This window comes from Vidua chalybeata, chromosome 30, assembly GCF_026979565.1.
Source record: "Vidua chalybeata isolate OUT-0048 chromosome 30, bVidCha1 merged haplotype, whole genome shotgun sequence".
Taxonomy (NCBI): domain Eukaryota; kingdom Metazoa; phylum Chordata; class Aves; order Passeriformes; family Viduidae; genus Vidua; species Vidua chalybeata.
In genome coordinates this window covers 105385-115633 of record NC_071559.1, presented here as the reverse complement: position 1 = coordinate 115633, position 10249 = coordinate 105385, and the positions used below count along the sequence as shown (strand labels likewise).

At 51.1% G+C, this 10249-nt stretch overlaps 1 protein-coding gene across 1 annotated transcript; it reads right to left on the bottom strand.

Annotated features, from left to right (window-relative positions):
• Positions 1-278: 278 nt before the first annotated feature.
• HOXC12 (homeobox C12) lies at positions 279-9800 on the bottom strand. Its single transcript, XM_053967394.1, has 2 exons — positions 8788-9800; positions 279-517 (listed from the first exon to the last, which is right to left on the bottom strand). The coding sequence occupies exons 1-2, from the start codon at positions 9362-9364 to the stop codon at positions 279-281; spliced, it is 816 nt and encodes a 271-aa protein (XP_053823369.1). The 5' UTR covers positions 9365-9800.
• Positions 9801-10249: the final 449 nt, after the last annotated feature.

The window sequence follows — 10249 nt, the reverse complement described above, 5'->3', positions numbered from 1 at the left end:
TTTTTTTTTTTTTTTTTCGCCGTTTCCGCGGATTTTCCAACCCCGATTTCGCCCGAAATCGCGATTTTTTTTTTTTTTAATTTAAAATATTTTTTTGCCTCTTTAAAAGAAGGAGAGCGCCTGCTCCCGCAGGAGGAGTCTTTTCATTTTCATGCGGCGGTTTTTTTTTTTTTTTTTTTTTTTTTTCGCCGTTTCCGCGGATTTTCCAACCCCGATTTCGCCCGAAATCGCGATTTTTTTTTTTTTAATTTTAATTTTTTTTTTTTTTTTTTGCTTCTTTAAAAGAAGGAGAGCGCCTGCTCCCGCAGGAGGAGTCTTTTCTTTTTCATGCGGCGGTTCTGGAACCAGATCTTCACCTGCTGATCGCTGAGGTTCAGGCGGTCCGAGAGCTCCCGGCGCCGCTGGCGGGTGATGAATTCGTTCACCAGGAATTCTCCCTCCAGCTCGGCCAGCTGCAGCTTGGAGTAAGGTTTGCGCTTCTTCCGCGACCTCGTGTGCATCGGGTACCACGGAGCGCCTGCCCGGACCGACAATCGCAGTTGTCACCAAAAAAAATCAAACTTTTACCCCTTATTTCCCCGAAAAAAGCAGCCCCGCAACGCCCTTTCCCTTTTTTTTTCGTTAAAAAAACTCCCCGAAATGACTTTTTCTCTTTTATTCCCATTAGAAAACCTCCCCGAAATGCTTTTTTCTCCTTTTTTTTTCCTGAAAAAAAGGAGTCATTCCCCGAAAAGTCATTCCCCGAAATGACTTTTTCTCCTTTTTTTCTTAAAAAACCTCCCCGAAATGACTTTTTCTCTTTTTTTTTTCCTAAAAAACCTCCTCGAAATGACTTTTTCGCTTTTATTCCCATTAAAAAACCTCCCCGAAATGCTTTTTTCTCCTTTTTTTTTCCTAAAAAACCTCCCCGAAATTACTTTTTCTCCTTTTTTTCTTAAAAAACCTCCCCGAAATGCTTTTTTCTCCTTTTTTTTTCCCTGAAAAACCTCCCCGAAATGACTTTTTCTCCTTTTTTCTTAAAAAACCTCCCCGAAATGACTTTTTCTCTTTTTTTTTCCTAAAAAACCTCCTCGAAATGACTTTTTCGCTTTTATTCCCATTAAAAAACCTCCCCGAAATGCTTTTTTCTCCTTTTTTTCCTAAAAAACCTCCCCGAAATTACTTTTTCTCCTTTTTTTCTTAAAAAACCTCCCCGAAATGCTTTTCTCTCCTTTTTTTTTCCTAAAAAACCTCCCCGAAATTACTTTTTCTCCTTTTTTTCTTAAAAAACCTCCCCGAAATGCTTTTTTCTCCTTTTTTTTTTTTCCCTGAAAAACCTCCCCGAAATGACTTTTTCTCCTTTTTTTCTTAAAAAACCTCACCGAAATGACTTTTTCTCCTTTTTTTTTTCCTAAAAAACCTCCTCGAAATGACTTTTTATCTTTTATTCCCATTAAAAAACCTCCCCGAAATGCTTTTTTCTCCTTTTTTTTTCCTAAAAAAACGCCTCGAAATGACTTTTTCTCTTTTATTCCCATTAAAAAACTCCCCGAAATGGCTTTTTCTCTTTTATTCCCATTAAAAAACCTCCCCAAAATGCATTTTTCTCATTTTTTCCCTAAAAAAACTCCCCGAAATGACTTTTTCTCTTTTATTCCCATTAAAAAACCTCCCCGAAATGACTTTTTCTCCTTTTTTCCCTAAAAAATCTCCCCGAAATGACTTTTTCTCCTTTTTTTTCCTTAAAAATGCATCCCCGAAATGCCCTTTTCCCAAAAAAAAAGCATCCTCAGAATGCCTTTTTCTCCTTTTTTTTCTTAAAAATGCATCCCCGAAATGCCTCTTTCCCCTATAAAAGCATCCTCAGAATGCCCTTTTCACCTTTTTTTCCTAAAAAACCTCCCCGAAATGTCTTTTTCTCCTTTTTTCCCTAAAAAACCCTCCCAAAAATGCCTCTTTTCCTTTTTTTTTTCCTAAAAATGCATCCCCGAAATGCCCCTTTCGCCCATAAAAGCATCCTCAAAATGTCTTTTTCTCCTTTTTGCCCCTAAAAAAACCCTCCCCGAAATGCCTTTTTCTCCTTTTTTCCTAAAAATGCATCCCAGAAATGCCCTTTTCCCAAAAAAAAGCATTCCCAAAATGCCTTTTTCGCCTTTTTTTCCGAAAAAAAGAATCCATGGAATGTCACTTTCCCCAAAAAAGCATCCTCAAAATGTGTTTTTCTCCCTTTTTCCCTAAAAAAAACATCTCGAAACGACTTTTCCACCTTTTTTCCCCACAAAACCTCCCCGAAATATCTTTTTCTCCTTTTCTTTTTTTAAAAAACATCCTCAGAATTTCTTTTTCTCCTTTTTCCCCCTAAAAAAACCTCCCCGAAACGCCTTTTTCTCCTTTTTTTCCTAAAAATGCATCCCCGAAATGACCTTTTCCCAAAAAAAAAGCAATTTCAAAATGCCTTTTTCTCCTTTTTTTCCTAAAAAAACTCCCCGAAACGCCTTTTTCTCCTTTTTTTCCCTTAAAAAACTCCCCGAAATGTCTTTTTCTCTTTTTTTTTCCTAAAAAAGCATCCCCAAAATGCCCCTTTCCCCCATAAAAGCATCCTCAAAATGTCTTTTTCTCCCCTTTTCCCTAAAAACCTCCCCAAAATGCCCTTTTTCCCCAAAAAAAACTCCCTAAAATGCCCTTTTTCCCCCAAAAAACCCTCCTCAAAATGCCATTTTTCCCCAAAAAAACCTCCCTAAAATGTCCTTTTTCCCCAAAAAAAAACCTCCTCAAAATACCCTTTTTTCCCCATTTTTCCCCAGAAATCCCTCCCCAAAACGCCTTTTTCTCCTTTTTCCCCTAAAAAAAAACTCCCCAAAATGCCCTTTTTCCTTTCCCCCCCAAAAAAGCGCCCCTAAATTTTTTTTTTTCCTAAAAATCTCATCCCCAAAAATTCAATTTCCCCTGAATCCCCCCTTCCCCCGTGACCCCGCAGTCCCCAAAGCTTTGGGGCCGCGGGGAATTTGGGATTCTCCCCCAAAAAATTGGGAAAAAAAACCCCAAATCCGCGGCTGACCCCAAATCCCAGCTCTGAGGGGCGCGGGTTTGGATTTTTGGGATTTTTAAAGGATTTTTCTCTTTTTTTTTCCCATTTTCCCACCTCCCTCCCGTGACCCCAAACCCGCCCCGGGTTGGGTTTTTTTTGGGATTTCCCATTTCCCCCCTTTTCCCAGCCCCGTGACCCCAAAAACGCTTCCCGAGGTTGTTTTTTTGGGGTTTTTTTTAGGATTTTCCCTTTTTCCCCCCCTTTTTCCGCCCCTCCGGCCGCGCTGCCGCCGCCGCTTCCCGGATTTTTTATGGGATATTTACATGTTTATGGCCTTTTCTTTTAAAAGCGGCGGCACCCCATAAAACATTCGGGATTTCGCTGCTACCCCTAGCGGCCTGACCCCACATCGGCGCCCAGGGAACCCCAAATTTCCCCAAAAAAACCCCAAAATCCTCCCCTTTCCGGGCATTTCCAGCGCTGTCGGGGTTCGGGACCCCGCGGGACCCCAAAATCCCCCCAAAAACCCATCCAAAATCCCTCCAGAACACCCAAAAAAACCCAAAAAAACACCAAAATTTTCTTTCTTGCCACTGCCGAGGTTCAGGGGTGACACCAACCCCGCCGAACCCCAAATTTTCCCAAAAAAAAACACCCAAAAAAACCCAAAATCCCGGTTTTTTAGGAACTTGTCACCACTGCCCGGGTTCAGGGGTGACAGCAGCCCCAGCGAACCCCAAATCCCCTGGGAAAACCCTTCTAAAACACCCCAAAATCCCTTTAAAAAACCCAAAACCCTTCCAAAACAGCCCAAAAACCCTTAAAAAAAACCCAAAACCTTCCAAAACATCCCAAAACCCCTCTAAAACACCCCAAAACCCCTCAAAAAACCCAAAACCCTTCCAAAACACCCCAAAACCCCTCAAAAAAACCCCAAAAACCTTCCAAAAAAACCCAAAACACTTCTAAAACACCCCAAAACCCATTAAAAACCCCAAAACCCCTCAAAAAAACCCAAAACCCCTCTGAAACACCCCAAAACCCCTCCAAAAAAAACCCCAAAACCTTCCAAAAAAAACCCAAAACACTTCTAAAACACCCCAAAACCTCTCAAAAAACCCAAAACCCTTCCAAAACACCCAAAAACCCCTCAAAAAACCCAAAACCCTTCCAAAACAACCCAAAACACCTCTAAAAACAAAAAAAAACACCTCCAAAACCCCCCAAAAACCCCTCCAAAACCCCAAAAATCCCCTCCAAAACCCCCCAAAAAACCTTCAAAAACCGCAAAACCGTTCCAAAACACCCCCAAAACCCCCAAAACCCCCCAAAAACCCCAAATCCCCTTTTTTTTAGAGCCTGACCAGCGCTGTCGGGGTTCAGGGGTGCCACCAACCCTTCCGAACCCCAAATTCTTGGGGAAAACCATTTCCGATCGCCCCAAAACCCCCCAAAAAACCCAAATCCCCCTTTTTTTTAGGACCCGAGCCCCTCTCCGCTCGTTCGGGGGCGACGCCGACCCCACAAAACCCCAAATTCCCCGGGAAAATCCTTCTGAAAGCCACAAAAAACCCTCCAAACCCCCCAAAAACCCCAAAAAAAACCCAAAAAAACCCCAAAAACTCTCCAAAACACCGCAAAAAAAAACCCAAATCCCCCCAAAAAATCCCCAAAAATTCCCATTTTCAGAACTTGACCACCACTGCCAAGGTTCAGGGCTGACCCCAACCCCGCCGCGTCCCCTTTATTCCCAGGGACGCACCCCAAAATGATCCTCCAAAAACCCCAAAACCCCTCCACCCCCAAAAGCACCCCAAAAAAAAACCCAGAAACCCCCCCAAAAAAATCCCATTTCCAGTCCCTCCCACCGGCCGTGCTCAGGGGCGGCACCAGCCCCGCTCCGTCCCCTTCATCCCCGGGGAAAATCCTTCCAACACCCACCAAAAAACCCCAAAAAACTCCTAAAAACCCCCCAAAAAACCCCAAATCCCCCAAATCCCATTCCCAGGCTCTCACCTGGGGGAGATGAGAGCTCAGGGGGCGACACCGACCCCGGCGAACCCCAAATTCCCGGGGGAAATCCTCCCAAAAGCCCTCCAATACCCATCACAAAACCCCATAAAATCCCAAAAAAAAACCCCAAAACCCATCACAAAACCCCAAAACCACCCAAAAACAACCCAAAACACCCCAAAACAATCCATAAACCACCCCAAAACAACCCCAAAACACCCCAAAACAACCCAAAACCACCCAAAACCACCCCAAAACCACCCCAAAACCACCCCAAAACAACCCCAAAACCACCCCAAAAACCCCAAAACCACCCCAAACCACCCCAAAACCCCATTCTCTCCCCAGGGCCCCGCTGCGTTCCCGTCTTTCCCAGGGAAACCCTTCCAGCACCCAGCCAAAAAAAACCCTCTAAATCCCCTAAAAAAACCCCAAAACCTCTCAAAACCCCCAAACCCACCCCAAAATCCATCCCCGCTCTCAGCGCCGCTCGCCGCGTTCAGGGGTGACCCCAGCCCTGCCACGTTCCCGTTATTCCCCTTCCCAAATCCCACTAATTCCTGCCACAAAACCCTTCTAAACCCCCCCCCCCCAAAAAAAAAACCCCAAAACCCTCCAAAAACCCCAAAATCCCATTCTCTCCGCGCGGTCAGGGGTGGCAGCGGCCCCGCCGCCTCCCCTTTATTCTCAGGGAGATTTCCTCCGAAACCCACCAAAAAAACCCTCAAAAAAACCCCCCAAAAAAAACCCAAAAAAACCAAAAATCCCAAAATCCACCCCAAAACCCCCAAAACCCCATTCTCTCACCACCTCAGGGGTCAGGGGTGGCACCAGCCCCGCCGCGTCCCCTGAATTCCCGGGGAAAACCCTTCCAGCACCCACAAAAAAAAAAAAAAAAACTCCAAAACCCCAAAAAAACCTCAAAGAAACCCCAAAAAACCCCAAAAATCCCAAAAACCCCAAAACCCCATTCTCTCACCACCTCTCCCCGCGGTCAGGGGCGGCCCCGCCGTGTCCCCTGAATTCCCGGAGGAAATCCCTTCCAGCACCCACAAAAAAAACCAACAACTCCAAAACCCCCCAAAAAACCTCAAAGAAACCCCAAAAAACCCCAAAAATCCCAAAAACCCCAAAACCCCATTCTCTCACCACCTCTCCCCGCGGTCAGGGGCGGCCTCTCCGCGTCCCCTGAATTCCCGGAGGAAATCCCTTCCCAAATTCCTCTAATTCCCGCCTCAAACCCCTCTAAAACCCCTCAACCCCCCCAAAAAAATCCCAAAAACCCCAAAAACCCCAAAACCCCAAAACCCATTGAAGGAGCTCCTTTATCACCTGCGCCGGCGCTCAGGGGCGGCACCAGCCCCGCCTGATCCCCTGAATTCCCGGGGAAAACCCTTCCAGCACCCACCGAGAAAACCCTCTAAAACCCCCCAAAAAAACCCCAAAGACCCCCAAAAAAACCCATAAAACCCCCCAAAAACCCATAACCCCCCAAAAAAACCCGATTTCTATTCTCTCACCTCCTCCGCCGGCCGGGGGCGGCACCAGCCCCGCCGCGTCCCCTTCATTGCCGGGGAAAACCCGTCCAGCACCCGCCAGGAAAACCCTCTAAAACCCCAAAAATAAACCCCCCCAAAAAAAAAAAAAACATAAAACCCCCAAAAAACCATAAAACCCCATAATTTTTGGGGCGTCCTATTCTCTTACCCCCTCCGCCTGTTCAGTGGCGACAGGTCTCCTGAATTCCCGGGGAAAACCCTTTCAGCACCCACCACCTAAAAACCATCTAAAACCCCAAAAAAACCCCAAAGAAACCCAAAGAAACCCCATAAACCCCCCATAAAACCTCATAAAAAACCCTAAAAAGCATAAAACCCCCCAAATTTCGGGGTGTCCCCTTCTCTTACCCCCTGCGCCAGCCCTGCCTGATCCCCTGAATTCCCGGGGAAACCCTTCCAGCACCCACCAGGAAAACCTTCTAAAACCCCAAAAAAAACCCATAAAACCCAAAAAAAACCATAAAACCCCAAAGAAACCCCATAACCCCCCCGAATTTCGGGGTGTCCCCCTCTCTTACTCCCTCCTCCGCCGGCGTTCAGGGGCGACACCAGCCCCGCCGTGTCCCCTTCATCGCCGGCAAAAACCCTTCCAGCACCCACCAAGAAAACCCTCTAAAACCCAAAAAGCCCCCATAAAACCCAAAAAAACCCCATAAAACCCCCATAAAACCCCACAAAAACCCCCCAAATTTCGGGGTGTCCCCCTCTCTTACCCCCTCCTCCACCGGCGTTCAGGGGCGACACCAGCCCCGCCGTGTCCCCTTCATTGCTGGCAAAAACCCTTCCAGCACCCACCAAGAAAACCCTCTAAAACCCAAAAAAAACCCCATAAAACCCAAAAACCCCCATAAAACCCCAAAGAAACCGCATAAACCCCCCGAATTTCGGGGTGTCCCCCTCTCTTACCCCCTCCTTCACCGGCGTTCAGGGGCGACACCAGCCCCGGCGCGTCCCCTTCATTGCCGGGGAAAACCCTTCCAGCACCCATAAAGAAAACCCTCTAAAATAAAAAAAAATCCCAAAAAACCCTCCAAAAAACCCATAAAACCCCAAAGAAACCCCCTAAAGCCTCAAAATTTCGGGGTGTCCCCTTCTCTTACCCCCTCCTCCGCCGGCGTTCAGGGGCGGCACCAGCCCCGCCGTGTCCCCTTCATCGCCGACAAAAACCCTTCCAGCACCCACCAAGAAAACCCTCTAAAACCCCATAAACCCCCAAAAAACCCTATAAAAACCCCCCAAAAACCCACAAAGCACCCAAATTTCGGGGTGTCCTCCTGTCTTACCCCCTCCTCCGCCGGCGTTCAGGGGCGACACCAGCCCTGCCAGATCCCCTTCATTGCTGGCAAAAACCTTTCCAGCACCCACTAAGAAAACCCTCTAAAACCCAAAAAGACCCCATAAAACCCAAAAAAACCTATAAAAACCCCATAAAACCCCACAAAAAGCCCCCAAATTTCGGGGTGTCCCCCTCTCTTACCCCCTCCTTCACCGGCGTTCAGGGGCGGCACCAGCCCCGCCGCGTCCCCTTCATCACCGGCAAAAACCCTTCCAGCACCCACCAAGAAAACCCTCTAAAACCCCATAAAACCCAAAAAAACCCTATAAACCCCCCCCCCAAAAACCCATAAATCCCCCAAATTTCGGGGTGTCCCCTTCTCTTACCCCCTCCTTCACCGGCGTTCAGGGGCGGCACCAGCCCCGCCGCGTCCCCTTCATTGCCGGCAAAAACCCTTCCAGCACCCACCAAGAAAACCCTCTAAAACCCAAAAAGCCCCCATAAAACCCAAAAATCCCCCATAAAACCCCACAAAGCCCCCAAATTTGGGGGTGTCCCCCTCTCTTACCCCCTCCTTCACCGGCGTTCAGGGGCGACACCAGCCCCGGCGCGTCCCCTTCATCGCCGGCAAAAACCCTTCCAGCACCCACCAAGAAAACCCTCTAAAACCCCATAAAACCCAAAAAAACCCCTATAAAACCCCATAAAACCCCACAAAGCCCCCACATTTGGGGGTGTCCCCCTCTCTTACCCCCTCCGCCGGCGTTCAGGGGCGACACCAGCCCCGGCGCGTCCCCTTCATCGCCGGCAAAAACCCTTCCAGCACCCACCAAGAAAACCCTCTAAAACCCCATAAAACCAAAAAAAAACCCTATAAAAACCCCATAAAACCCCACAAAGCCCCCACATTTGGGGGTGTCCCCCTCTCTTACCCCCTCCGCCGGCGTTCAGGGGCGACACCAGCCCCGGCGCGTCGCCTTTGCCGCCCTCGGTGAGCAGCGAGGAGCCCGAGTCCGACTCCAGGGACGGGCAGGACGGCGGCTCCTGCGCGCCGCCCTCGGGCCCGCCGAACTCGAACTTGCCGAAGCCGCCGCCGAGGTTGCCCAGGTTGCCCAGGTTGCCCAAATTCCCCGCGAGATTGCCCAGATTGCCGCCGTTGCCCGCGCTGCCGCCGGCGTTGAGCGGCTCCAGCGGCAGCAGCGCCGCGTCCCGGGCTCCCTCCCTGCCCTTGTCGCCCTCGCGGTAGCAGCACTTGCCCTCCTCGCCGCGGGCGAGCTCGCAGGCGCGGCCGAAGCCCAGGTAGGGCTGCGCGTAGGGCCCGCAGGGCTCGGAGGGAGCCCAGGCGGGCAGCGAGGCGAAGTTGTCGCGGCGGGGGTACGCGGGCAGCGGCGGCAGCGCCGGGATCTGCGCGCCCGACGCGCGGAAGTTGGGGAAGTAGAAGGCGTCGCCCGTGTGGATGTTGAGGAGCGGCCCCACGAAGCCCGGGTTCAGCAGGTTGTGCTCGCCCATCCCTCCGCGGGGGCGACCCCCGGGAGCCCGGGGGCAACCGCGGCGACCGGAGGGACCGGGGGGAGCGGGAAGGAAGCGGGGGAGAACTGAGGGGAGCGGGGCAGAAGCGGGGGAACCGAGAGGGAAGCGGGGCACGCCGAGGGCAGCGGGGGGCACCGGAGAAGCGGGGGACCGGGGGACACCGGGGGGAGCCGGGGGACACCGGGGGGAAGCGGGGGGCACCGGCAGGACCGGGGAGAAGCGGGGGCAGAGCGGGGGGAATCGGGGGCACGGCGGCAGTCGGGGAAAGCGGGGCTCAGCAGTCCCGGAGGGGCGGGAACGGGGGAGAACCGGGGGAAATCGAGGCAGAGCGGGGTGCAGCGGCTCCGGGGCGGGGGGAACCGGGGGGAACCGGGGGGGAACCGGGGCAGAGCGGGGTGCAGCGGCCCCGGAGCGGCGTTTTTGGGGGATGGCGCGGCCGCTGCGGCGCGGCCCCGGCCATGGAGCGCCGTTAAAAGGCTCGGCCCGCGCCCATCGGCCCCGGCGCCGCCGTCACGTGGGGCCCGCACGGCGCTGGGGGTCCCGCGGTGTCCCCTCCCCCACCCCGGTGTCCCCTCCCCCACCCCGGTGCCCCTCCCCCCCCCGTGTCCCCTCCCCCCCCGGTGTCCCCTCCCCGTCCCCCTCCCCTCCGCAGTCCAGACAAAACAGCGCCGAGTTCCTCCCTTTTTTCCTCCCTTTTTTCCTCCTTTCCCCTCATTTTTCCCTCATTTTTCCCTCATTTTTCCCCTCCTTTCTTCCTCCCCTTCGCCTCCTTCTTTCGTCCCCTTTTCTCTCCTTTTTTTCCCGTCTTTTTCCTCCTTTTTCTTCCCTTTTATCCCCCCTTTTCCTTCCTTTTATCCCCCCTTT

Bases quoted from the DNA above. Each gene is read 5' to 3' on its own strand.
- HOXC12 (XM_053967394.1), bottom strand. From the start codon at position 9,364: ATGGGCGAGCACAACCTGCTGAACCCGGGCTTCGTGGGGCCGCTCCTC. The intron at 518-8,787 runs GTAAGAGAGGGG...CGGTCCGGGCAG, and splicing joins CCTGAACGCCGGCGGAGGGG to GCGCTCCGTGGTACCCGATG.